This window comes from Salmo salar, chromosome ssa20 (genome assembly GCF_905237065.1).
Source record: "Salmo salar chromosome ssa20, Ssal_v3.1, whole genome shotgun sequence".
NCBI classification, from domain to species: Eukaryota; Metazoa; Chordata; class Actinopteri; order Salmoniformes; family Salmonidae; genus Salmo; species Salmo salar.
In genome coordinates this window covers 20,441,976-20,454,866 of record NC_059461.1, presented here as the reverse complement: position 1 = coordinate 20,454,866, position 12,891 = coordinate 20,441,976, and the positions used below count along the sequence as shown (strand labels likewise).

The window sequence follows — 12,891 nt, the reverse complement described above, 5'->3', positions numbered from 1 at the left end:
GAAGAAATAATAGTTTGAACATTTTAAGCTAAACATTCTGATCTGGCTCATTTGCTTTCTATTTTTATTTTTATGTAGCCTACTGGTTCTATGAATTTGGGATGCATCGTCCACAACTGTCCCAGATTCTGTTTGGAATTGAGTATTTCTTTCTTAACAAGCAGACCAATAGAATAGGTACATTTCTCTATGGGGGATAGTAGATTGACATAGGCTAATGGTTTTGCTGTTTGTTACTGGTCTTGTTGGCTGAGGGAAAGTAAATATGGACAGTTATTCTAACATGTTCAAAGTGCACATCTGAATTGGGTAAGAAGGACCGCACATCATTGCATCCTCTGTTAAGATGAATTACCAGCATTTACATTTGATTTCTGTCATTTTGAGCACCGTAGGTGGACGCTGTAATTAGGTTATACACCCAATGTACATGGGTCTGGCAAATTTCTCAAATGTCCAGTAAATTAAAATGTTGCCAGTCAAATGTCAGACGCCACATTTTCTCAATGGAAACCCTGGGATTCTAGTTTTTAATTGTGTAGAGCAACTGGAGACACCAGTGTGAAATACCTGGTCTAGACTGAATTACTGACATAACTTGTGGGAAAAGGTGTAGGTGTTTTATATCATTTCAGTTTGGGGGAACAAGGGGATTCATTAAAGATGGGGAATTTCTTTTCTATCAGCACGTGTTAATGACTTGTTGTTGTGATAGTGTTTTTCTGTATCAGTATGGAGGTTAGGCCTGGTATGAGAGAGTACTATGGGAAATGTGTCTATCTCTCATGAGATCACAGTGGTATGATCACATCATTACTAATGCCATGCTTAGAGAGGGCAGAGGAAGTGAAGAAAGGTAAAGACAGACCGATGGTCGCCGGGCTCAGAGACATGGTGTACTACATGAGGCTGTCCTGCTGTCTGAGGCTTCTACACTGGCTGTGGGTAAGTGATGGGAGATCGTTAATCAGAGCAAGGAAGCAAGTAGGGCTATGAATTGCCAAGTACCTCACAATACGATATTATCACGATACTTAGGTGCTGATATGTGTGTTGCGATTCGATACTGCTAATTTTGTGTTGTTTTGTTTGATGTTCCAAACATGTTGCTCACTATGTCTGCAGCAGAGGGACAAGAGACAGCATGAGAACATGAGTTTATTAGTCATGGAAATAAAAGTGCTGAAAACATGTTGGCTCACTATTTAAAAAGAGGACGGGGGAACAAGCTATAGAATGAAAAATAACAGCGTTTTGGCACAGGTAGCGTCGACTAGGACTAGCTAGCAAAAAAAAACACAACGATAATTGGAGTCAAAGTATCAATATTAAAATAATAATTGCAATATGTAAGTGTATTGATTTTTCCCCCCCCCCCATCACTAGAAGCAAGGGAGAGGACAGACTAAAAGAGGCCTTCGTATAGCTAGGAATGTGTGGCTACTGGCTTATATATGTCTGAACAAAGCAAGTTATATTAGCCCAATATATGCTTTGTCACGGTGGCTGGTTGTGCATCAAGTGTGACTTCATCGTAAAAAAACTGGGTGATGCATATTTGAGTCATATTTTTTGCTGGACAATTGTTATTAGCAGACATTTTCCTTCCTGCCGTAAAAACGTTTTCTCCGTAGTCAGTTGGTGTTGATGAAGCTTGAGTCTGTATGTTTTGTGGAGAGAACTGCGATCTTCTAGCTATAGAATGGTTCGAGGAGGGAGACAGTTTTTGGGGGTTTTAGATCAATATTCCTCAGAACTATTCTCTAGACGTCCACCAGGGGGCAGTTTGAGGTGCCACGGTTGTCATGCAGAGTATATCTTACATACTAAGGCTTAACTCAGAGAGATGACTCTGGTAGGTACGATGGAGTTCTGAAAGGGGAAAGGAGAGACTTCTCTGATCTGACATGCAGTCTGCATGAGTCAGGGAGCCATTTGTTAGGCAAACTCTCTGACACGCTGTCATGATTCCAATCTTTAACCATGAGCTCACTGTGCTGCGGACAGACTGGCTGACAGCCACAATCTCAGCCCTCACACACAGCCACACCTGTCTCATTCTCTCTCTCTCTCTCTCTCTCTCTCTCTCTCTCTCTCTCTCTCTCTCTCTCTCTCTCTCTCTCTCTCTCTCTCTCAGGCATGCATTCTCTCTCTCTCTCAGGCATGCATTCTCTATCTATTTAAAGGTAGAGGCTAAACAACAAACATCCACCCATGAACTTGAACTCTTAGTTCCTATCACATACACACACACACACGTTCCCCATCCCTCCTCTCTTCCCACCCCTTCCGCCGAGTGCTGACTATGCCTGTGAGAATTCTCTCTCTCGCACTGCAAGCAGAAACAGGCAAGAGAAACAGAGCACTGCAGAACATACATCACCCTCCTGCACTGCAAATCCAGGCCCTCCCTCTCTCCACTCCTCCCTCCCCCTCTCCACTCCTCCCTCCCTCTCTCCCTGCCTCCTCTCCCCCCTCCCTCACTTAGTTCGCAAAGGTTTCTCCTTGAGCGTGAGTCCTGCAGCGCTGGGGACGAGGAGCAAGAGACTGACGCATTTGTCCTCCACCTGCCCGTACCTGCAGGGGAAGAGGAAGGAGAGGGCGCTGGTCTCGTTTTGTCTCTTATGGATTCAACTTTAGCGTCACAATCTCCTCTCCTGTTTGTCTTCTATACCCACGCCGCTGCTCTGCTGTTGGTGTGCTGGGTACTCCGAGGGAATAGGAATGAGTACAGCTCTCCCTTCAGTCTGCCTGACACCAGCTGTTCTCTTCTGGTCTGTAGTTTTCCTGTAAAGTTTTCCAACAGGAAGACGACAGCAGCGTGGATACCATGGGAGAGGTAGATTCATGGATTTTCTTCCTCTGTGATTCCGGACGTGTCGGTGCGACGGCTTCAGGATCCTGCTGTCAGGTTTGATGTGTGAGGGGTATGTGTGTGAGATTTTGTTGCTGCTGCTGCTACTGCGGGTGACCATCAGTATGTGGCTGTGAATAACCTGTTTGCAGACGGTGCAGTAGTAGATCTGCTGTGACTGGAGTCTCTACCAGCTGGGGTTAACTGTAGAACAGCCTTATATACCATTTTGGGTTCCCCGCTTCGTAGTCTTGCCCTTCTGTATAACTGTGTATGGAAATAGGCATCTCACAGAACAACAGAAAGCTTAAATAGACTTCACCTCAGCCCCAGATTCTAGGGCCATTGCTGCAGATGATGGACTGAAATGGAGCCTTGACGGCACCAGTGGGACTCGACAGCACAGAGGCTCACTGAGAAGCACTGAGGGACAGTGACGCTGGACTGCGAGCCTGTAGCCGGAGCCAAGTGCTGCATTGCTGCATGTTTTTGGAGACGCTCGGGCGTCTGACTGGCTGTGCCATCTCTTCCAAACAGCCCAGCTACTGCTGCATTAACCTAGCTGCGCACCTCAGCAGTATCCAGGACACCAGCTCTGAACCTGGACATCTACCTGGCTCAAGGACTCTCCCTTGACCATATTAACACACTGGACTGCTACTGGACCTCTGCCTGACTGAGCGCTCTGTCCAGGCTTCATTCTGCAGCGTTGGTTCTTTAGTGATCTGATCTAAACTGAGATGGAGTACCTGGGGGACAAGTTGTCGGTGGCCCAGTCCCAGGTGTCTGGGTGGATGGGGAATGTACGCCGCTCCCTGCAGGGGGCGCTCAGCGTGGTGTCCAGTGCGGTGGAACGTGGGGGCAGGGGGGCCGAGGACAGCCCTGGTGGCTTCAAGAGGGCCAACTCGTTACGTTCTCTGGCCTCTCGCAGCCGGGACTCTTTCCGTAGGTTCTCTCTGCGCAGCCAGCAGCGCCTGTCCCTACACAGGCGTCCTGGGAGCAGCACCCCCAACACCCCCACCGCAGTAAGACACACTTTGTTTACATTCACCCCCCCATCCATCCCTCTCACCACCAAATGGTCTCCCATCAGTCTCTACACATTCAAAGCACCTCAAACTTGTCAAGGCCTTCTCTATTTGTGTGTTTTGTGTCTTTGTCTATTTGTGTTGCCATGTGATCTCTCTCTCTGATCCTGATAGTTCCTGAATGTTCTGCTTTTGTTCGCTGCTCAGTGCTCACCCCCCTCTGCGCCTCATCTGCTTGTCTCTTTCCTCTTCTGATACCATCTTTGACATAACACTAACCTTAGTCTGTGTGTCTGCACCATAGCTCCCACTCCAGCAGCAGTGTCACTGGTCATAGCTTACTGTGGGCTGGAGTTGTGTTTCTCCCCGACCCTCACTCCTAAACTATGGTCTGTTTTTACCCTTTACACTCGTGGGAATTGGCCTATATGCATAGGGCTAAATTGAAATGTTTCTTATAGAAGACATCTGAAAATCATATACATAAACATGGTATCAATTGAAAGGGAACAGTTTTGAGATTATGGGACGATTATTAGACCAAAGTTCAGGACACAATAGTTCACCTGACACCAGACTGATTCGAAATATTACACTGTTGATTTTATGTGCATTTGACATTTAATGTACTCTTGGCCTCATTTTTTGAAAACTAAATCTTAAAATATTCTGGATAAATTCAGTAACATAAGAATGTTCCTGGAAAATGTGGGGTAGGTGCAACATAAGACAAAATAATAACAAGGGTTTGAGTGAGAGGACTAACTGCTGTCTCCAAAGTGTGCACAGTTCCTAAGTCATTTCAATGTACTTTGATGACTCAAAGATGAGTCTTCACCTAGAAAGGTGTTTTTAGAGCTCTCCTAGCTGTGGCGTTGAGGAACTAGAGCGAACACACTTGTTTTGTTTGGAACACAGCCCTGCAGCCCTGCCTCACACAATTACTGTTGTTTACGAAATCCAAAAACGGACCATTATGAATTTCCATTTGGGTCAGGTGGGCATCATTTCTAAGTTTATTCTATTGCCAAAATGACTATCTAAGTTATAAAATACAATCTTACAGTGTTAGACTTTCACAGGGCAGTTCAGAGAAACAGATAGTAATGTTGGTGCTCATAGAATGGAGTCATGAGTGCATTCAGATGCGATGTCCACAGCTCATTTTCTACACAATAGAGAAACACACAAACACTTTCTGTTCTGAACAACTCAGGGTATGAAGCCATGTCATCTTGTAACTGTACCTCAGAGATAATAAACGTTGACACTGTACTACATGAGTTTTATGATATGGAAATGTAAAGTACACATTTGGACTCACAGGGGTTTGGCTTGCTTGTATGACATCAAAGTGGTATTTGTTATAATCCTCAACGTCTCATCTTTCAAAATACATTGATTCCTCATAATTTACAACATTTTCCTCACTCAGACAGCAATCATTTTGCAAAAGTTGACCAAATTAGCGGGAGAGATGGTAGCAACTTCTGTTGTATTCGGCGCATGTGACAAATAAAATTAGATTTGATTTGAACTTGTCACGGTGCTCAAGTTCAGATCGGCTGTCACTCAGGAGCCCCCTAAGGCACTGCATCGCAGTGCTAGAGGCGTCACTACAGACCCTGGTTCGATTCCAGTCTGTATCACAACCGGCAGTGATTGGGAGTCCCATAGGGCGGCGCACAATTGGCCCAGCGTTGTCCGGGTTACAGTTTTGGCCGGGTTAGGCAGTCATTGTAAATAATAATTTGTTCTTAACTGACTAGCCTAGTTAAATAAAGTTTAAATAAAAAAAAGTTGTGATGCAGTTTGATTGCATTTTATGTAAGATTTACAGATTAGGCCTAGCTTGTTTGTGTGTCATTGAACAGGAGAATCAGTGTGTGCTGCCTGTGAGGAGAGGTTGTGATGAATGGTCAGAGCACTGAGGCCAGTGAGATGTGGGGAGAAAGAGGTGGACAGGGGCCAACCAGCTAATGGAGCGGTAGCGAGGATGGGAGGGGGTTGGGGTTGGTCTACTCACTGAAAGGACCAGGGGGGTGGAGGTGGGACTGCTGGGATGGTGCATATGCACAATTAAGGGCTGCAGTACTGCTAGGTCCGGTTTGGCCCAGTTGGTAGAGCATGGCACTTGTGGGTTCTATGCACTCAATACTGTAAGTTGCTCTGGATAAGAGCATCTGCTAAAAATGACTTAAAAAATGTATTTAAAAAAAGCTGTCCCCCCCTCCACAGCATCTAATACCCAGAAAGTCCACACACCTGGACCCTCACATCTTAATCAGTTGGAACGCATAAACTAAACTCCACAGACACGGCAGCCCTTTACCGATTCACTCTCTCGGTCTGGTTTGTGTGTGTACGTGTGTCCTTTTTAGCTGGCGCCTGTGTAGTTGTCCGTACAGTACCGGAGAGTCAGCTGGTGGATCATCCAGATACCTTTAATAGGCCCTAGTCTCCCTCAGGCTGACCTGAACCCACCACCTCTCCGTCTGGACCCAGTCCTCTAACCTGCAGCCTGTATCAGCCAGGCCTGGTCTTAAAGGGACACTATGGGATTTTAGCGAAGAAAGAGTCAGATGAACTCGTGGGTACCATTTTTGAGTCTCTTTGTCAAGTATAAAATACGTTAGGGGTAGTTTTGCCAGCCAATGCTACAGATAGCATAATGACTGGAAGTCTATGGTAACGCTTGTTAGCAATTGCGCTAGCGCTAGTTAGCAACTTCTTTCAACTGCACACAGAGACATACAAATGGTATCCATGAGTTCATCTGACTCTGGCGAAGTAGATGAAGGGCCTCATTGCCAAAATCCCAAAGTCTCCCTATAAAAGTTCTTAAGCCAAGTCAGCCAGGTTTTACTAACATTCTGTTGTGCTCTGCATTCTTAGCAAACACTTGTACATTGCACTTATGTAATAATGACATAACTAAATACCCTAAACATGTCCTTTTCAGTTCTCTATCAGAGGTCAGTGTTTTGGTAGCTCTGTAAAATGTGACTGGAGTGCTGCTCTGTTGTTGACAGGGGATTAGTGCTCATGGGATCTGTAGTCATGTTAGGATAGCTGCAGAGGGTCGTCATTGACCACTCTGTCAATGATGAGTGTGTTAACTGTTCAACATTCCTACCCAGAGGGGTTGGAGCAGGAGAGTGGGGCTGGTGTGATGTGTGTTCTGTTGTGTTCGTGTTGGGTTCATTGTACCTGCACTAACTAACCGGCCTGCTCTGTTGTCTGCTTTCAGGCAGCATGACCATATGTTAAATGTTTTGGAGCTGCAGAGCACTTCCTCATTCATAGAGAATTGTGAATGGCCATTATACATCACAGAGATTTAACTGTTCTTTTCCAGTTTGCACTAAGGAAATAGATTCATAACATGTCCAACTCACGAGGCCTTCAATTTTATTTTACCAGGTTAGTCTCATTGAGATTAAAAATCTTTTTTTTTTTTTTATAGAGACCTGGCCAAATTACCAGAACATAAAGTTTCATACAAAGGCACATTTACAACATAAAACACTACAGTTTAAAAACATGAATTTACACATTGACCAGGCAAGATGCTTTGGAGAGGTTTGGTGCGTTTAGGGGTCATAACATTGAAAGCCCCCCCCCCCCACTTCATTGTCCACCATAGTTTCTACCCTGTCTTTAAAGTCATTCAAAGAGAACAGCTCCTGTAATTTCATGTCCTTTTGTAGCTCGTTCCAAAGCACAGTCAGCAAAATAGTCATGTGAGTTTAGGCGATAATTGTAATTTGTCTGCTGGACAAAATGGGCTATATCCTATTTTCAGCACATCAACCCAAAGTTGTCATTTTGTAGAGGTCAACCGATTAATCGGAATGGCCGATTTTAATTAGGGCCGATTTAAACGTTTTCATAACAATCGGTAATCTGTATTTTTGGCCACCGATTTAGCCTATTTAAAAAATATATATATATTTTTTTATAAATATTTTTTAACCAGGCAAGTCAGTTAAGAACACTTCTTATTTTCAATGACGGCCTAGGAACGGTGGGTTAACTGCCTTGTTCAGGGGCAGAATGACAGATTTTTACCTTGTCAGCTTGGGGATTCAATCTTGCAACCTTACGGTTAACTAGTCCAATGCTCTAACCACCTGCTTTACATTGCACTCCACGAGGAGCCTGCCTGTTACGCGAATACAGTAAGAAGCCAAGGTAAGTTGCTAGCTAGCATGAAACTTATCTTCTAAAAAAACAATCAATCAATCATAATCACTAGTTAACTACACATGGTTGATATTACTAGTTTATCTAGCCTGTCCTGCGTTGCATATAATCGATGCGGTGCGCATTCGCAAAAAAGGACTCTCGTTGCTCCAACTTGTACCTAACCATAAACATCAATGTCTTTCTTAAAATCAATACACAAGTATATATTTTTAAACCTGCATATTTAGTTAATATGGCCTGCTAACATTAATTTATTTTAACTAGGGAAAATGTGTATATGCAGGTATATGCAACAGTTCGGGCCGCCTGGCTCGTTGCGAACTGTGAATACTATTTCTTCCTAACACAGACAGCCAACTTCGCCAAACGGGGGATGATTTAACAAAAGCGCATTTGCGAAAAAAGCACAATCGTTGCACGACTGTACCTAACCATAAACATCAATGCCTTTCTTAAAATCAATACACAGAAATCTATATTTTTAAACCTGCATATTTAGCTAAAAGAAATCCAGGTTAGCAGGCAATATTAACCAGGTGAAATTGTGTCACTTCTCTTGCGTTCATTGCACGCAGAGTCAGGGTATATGCAACAGTTTGGGCCGCCTGGCTCGTTGCAAACTAATTTGCCAGAATTTTACACAATTATGACATAACATTGAAGGTTGTGCAATGTAACAGGTATATTTAGATTTAGGGATGCCACCCGTTAGATAAAATACGGAACGGTTCCGTATTTCACTGAAAGAATAAACGTGATAGTTTCCGGATTCGACCATATTAATGACCTAAGGCTCGTGTTTCTGTGTGTTATTATGTTATAATCAAGTCTATGATTTGATAGAGCAGTCTGACTGAGCCGTGGTAGGCACCAGCAGGCTCGTAAGCATTCGTTCAAACAGCACTTTAGTTTTGCCAGCAGCTCTTCGCTGTGCTTCAAGCATTGCGCTGTTTATGACTTCAAGCCTATCAACTCCCAAGATTAGGCTGGTGTAACCGATGTGAAATGGCTAGCTAGTTAGCGGGTGCGCGCTAATAGCGTTTCAAACGTCACTCGCTCTGAGACTTGGAGTAGTTGTTTCCCTTGCTCTGCATGGGTAACGCTGCTTCGAGGGTGGCTGTTGTCGATGTGTTCCTGGTTTGAGCCCAGGTAGGAGCGAGGAGAGAGACGGAAGCTATACTGTTACACTGGCAATACTAAAGTGCCTATAAGAACATCCAATAGTCAAAGGTATATGAAATACAAATCGTATAGAGAGAAATAGTCCTATAATTCCTATAATAACTACAACCTAAAACTTCTTATCTGGGAATATTGAAGACTCATGTTAAAAGGAACCACGAGCTTTCATATGTTCTGAGCAAGGAACTTAAACGTTAGCTTTCTTACATGGCACATATTGCACTTTTACGTTCTTCTCCAACACTTTGTTTTTGCATTATTTAAACCTAATTGAACATGTTTCATTATTTATTTGAGGCTAAATTGATTTTATTGATGTATTATATTAAGTTAAAATAAGTGTTCATTCAGTATTGTTGTAATTGTCATTATTACAAATAAATAAATAAAAATCGGCCGATTAATTGGTATCGGCTTTTTCGGTCCTCCAATAATCGGTATTGGCGTTGAAAAATCATCGGTCGACCTCTATCATTTTGGATTAAAATAAGAGAGTGGGTGTTATAATTAACTAGCCTACATTTACATGATTGATGAAAGGTCTCTCAGGTCATGTTGATGTCTGTGATGGTGTAATCGTGGCAGGCTGTTATTATTCAGAGCTGTGATGTCTGTTTGGTCTAACTTTCCAAGGGGCCTCAAATTCTTCAGCCACATGTCAGGTTGACTGACAATCTCCCTTGGTGGTCAGCCCTTTTTCTCCTTCCATTCATCCGCTCATTGTTCTGTCGTTTCCCTTGACGCACCCTTCCTGTCCACAGATGGGGGGGGCTCATGTTAAGGAAAAGTCAGCTTCACTACCACTCGGATTCAAAACCACAGCCAGAAGGAAACCTATTTACCAGATAAGGTGCCTGGCAGGCCTGCTCTGTCCTTGTATCCAGTGGATTGCTGATAGCAGAGCCTACACCCTCACATTGTCAATACTGAAGGACTTTCAGCAGCACTAATAGTCAGCCAGTCCATGTTATTTCTTAACCCTCTCAGTCTTGCTGCTATTGTTTGGTTGACAGGTAACAGAGTAGCCTCGGGAGTGGCAAACACTAAGTGAGGGTGTGTTTGGGTGTGTCCATCCATGTGGATATGGTAGGTGTTCACGGAATTTAGATTACGGGAGATTTTCTTATTGAATGGAACATGCTTAATCCTGTGCATTAGCTGTGTTTACAGACCCTTCGGGCCGAAATTCATTATATTTATTATAAAGGGGTTTTATGAAGTGTGACTGTTTTTTGACATATCATAAATAATTCCTGCCTCAGACAAGACATGACAAGGTCTCTACTTTGTTGCTATTGTTACTATTTTTCTCAATCAAGGCCTGGAGTTGATAAAGGTAGCTGTACTCGAGCACTGACCCAACCTGGTCTGTTTGAAAGGCTAAGCATGTATCTGGATTAACCTGCCTGTTTAATTGTCATGTGACCAGCATGTTCAAAGCTATGGTTGGAACTGGAAATCTAATACTTGTTTAACAGCTAAAGCCAGATTTGGCACAGAGAGATCACGGTGTGGATTTGAAAACCAGCCTATGCTGTGATTGTAGAGAGGCATCATATTTAGGGCTGTTAAACCTGGAGAGGAGGAGGTATACTGCTTTCTCAGATGGAGGGAGTTTCTCACTGTTCATCCTGGCCTTCTTTCTTCCTGTCAGGAAAGGCATTGATGATGAATGACATCCTGTACTGTTGGTCTGTTTCTCTCGCTCGCTATTTTTCTCTCTTTCAATTTCTCCCTCTCTCTCTGGCCCTCGCTCTCACTCCCGTGCAGTGACAACCAACAAAACACCTATTACATTTCCTTCCATCGTTCTCTTTAGACAGCCTATTGTGTTGTGGTGCATCTGTACAGCACGATGCCATGGAAATCAATAGAGATCACGTAAGTTCAGCGAGATTTCTCTGCTTGTGTGCGTGCGCTCACAGTCTTGAATGCATACACAGGAGGAGTGAGTGGTATTAGGACAGTGTGCCCTCTGTAGCATCCTCATTAAAAGAAACACGGTTCAGTAGAGAGCAAACACAAAGTGGCTCACCAGTCTCTGTCCCTGTCGCTATGAGCTCATCCCATTACCTCTCATTATCCTGCTCACCCACTGTAGGTCTGGCCCTAGACACAATACATGGTTATTAGGACCAGCACCTCACTCACAGACACAGCTGGCCAATTGTCTGTTACTGTAGGTTGGGTGGGGCTTCAACCAAGAGCCAATAAGAAGCCTTGATATTTTTATTCCGTCCAGCAGAGATGAATCCAGTTCTGTCATATTGGAATCTGTTTTCTCTGACCTTCTAATGATATTCCAATGGTACATACACTTCTACTCCTTTTTGACTGACTTGTCATTTTCTCCCTGTCCATCTCTCTCTCAGGAGCAGTTGAAGCAGAGTGTGGATGGTGAGGAAGAGGGGCGAGACATAGACACACTGGTCCACGAGACAGACAGCCAGTATGGGACCTGGGAGACAGGACTGCGCACTGACGATAGGTGAATACACACACATGGCTGCTGTGGCCTGGGCCAACACCCGTGGAACATGATGTGCTCCTGTTTTTGGTTACTAATATGCGGGACCTCATTCCTCAATATGATTACTAATTTTCCCTGAGGCTGTACCCTGGTATCAGGACATCCCGACATCGCTGGTTCTGAATGCCTCTCAAATTGTGCCGATTCATTTCTCACTCTAAATATACAATACTCGTTTGAGCTTGAAATTTAACACTGCCTGGATCGATAAGTATTGAATTTGTGCACTCTATCATGTGTTCTGCTTGCGCAGGATTGACCTTTTCGACAAGGTCCCTGAGCCATGTTATATCCAGCCTTCTAAATAGGGCAAAGTGGATAGTTAGCCCCAGGAACTGATTCTCTGCTGTCCTACCATTATGGCTAATGATAGTAATCTCAACATAAATCAAATAACATTTTATTTGTCACATGCTTCATAAACAACAGGTGTAGACTAACAGTGAAATGCTGACTTATGGGCCCTTCCCAACAATGCAGAGGAGAAAAAAAAGGTAAATAGAAAAATAACACTAGGAATAAATCCACAATGAGTAATGATAACTTGGCCATATACACGGGGTACCAGTACAGAGTCAATGTTCAGGGGTACGAGGTCATTGAGGTAGATATGTACATTATAGGTAGGGATAAAGTGACTAGGCAACAGGATAGATAAAACAGTAGCAGCGGCATATGTGATGAGTTAAAAGGGCAAAAGGCTCAATGCAGATAGTTAAATAGTTAACCAATAGCTAACCGGACTAACTATTGAGCAGTCTTATGGTTTGGGGGTAGAAGCTGTTCAGGGTCCTGTTGGTTCCATACCTGCTGCATCGGTACCGCTTGCCGTGCAGTAGCAGAGAGAACAGTCAATAACTTTGGTGGCTGGAGTTTTTGACCATTTTTAGGGCCTTCCTCTGACACCACCTGGTATAGAGGTCCTGGATGGCAGAGCTTGGGCCCCATTGATGTACTGGGCAGTACGCACTACCGTCTTTAGCGCCTTCAGATGCCAAGCAGTGATGCATCCAGTCAAGAAGCTCTCATTGCTGCAACTGTAGGACTTTGAGGATCTGAGGGCCCATGCCAATTATTTTCAGCCTCCT

General features: G+C 43.9%; 1 protein-coding gene across 9 annotated transcripts in view; it reads left to right on the top strand.

Moving 5' to 3' along the window:
- LOC106580217 (protein PRRC2C) overlaps positions 1-12,891 on the top strand; it is a 44,111-nt gene that overhangs the window by 18,852 nt on the left and 12,368 nt on the right. For all 9 annotated transcript variants that reach the window (XM_045703056.1, XM_045703052.1, XM_045703055.1 and 6 more), the window contains one exon: positions 11,646-11,761. In XM_045703056.1, coding sequence (XP_045559012.1) covers positions 11,646-11,761 — 116 coding nt within the window. The remainder of the gene's footprint in view (positions 1-11,645; positions 11,762-12,891) is intronic.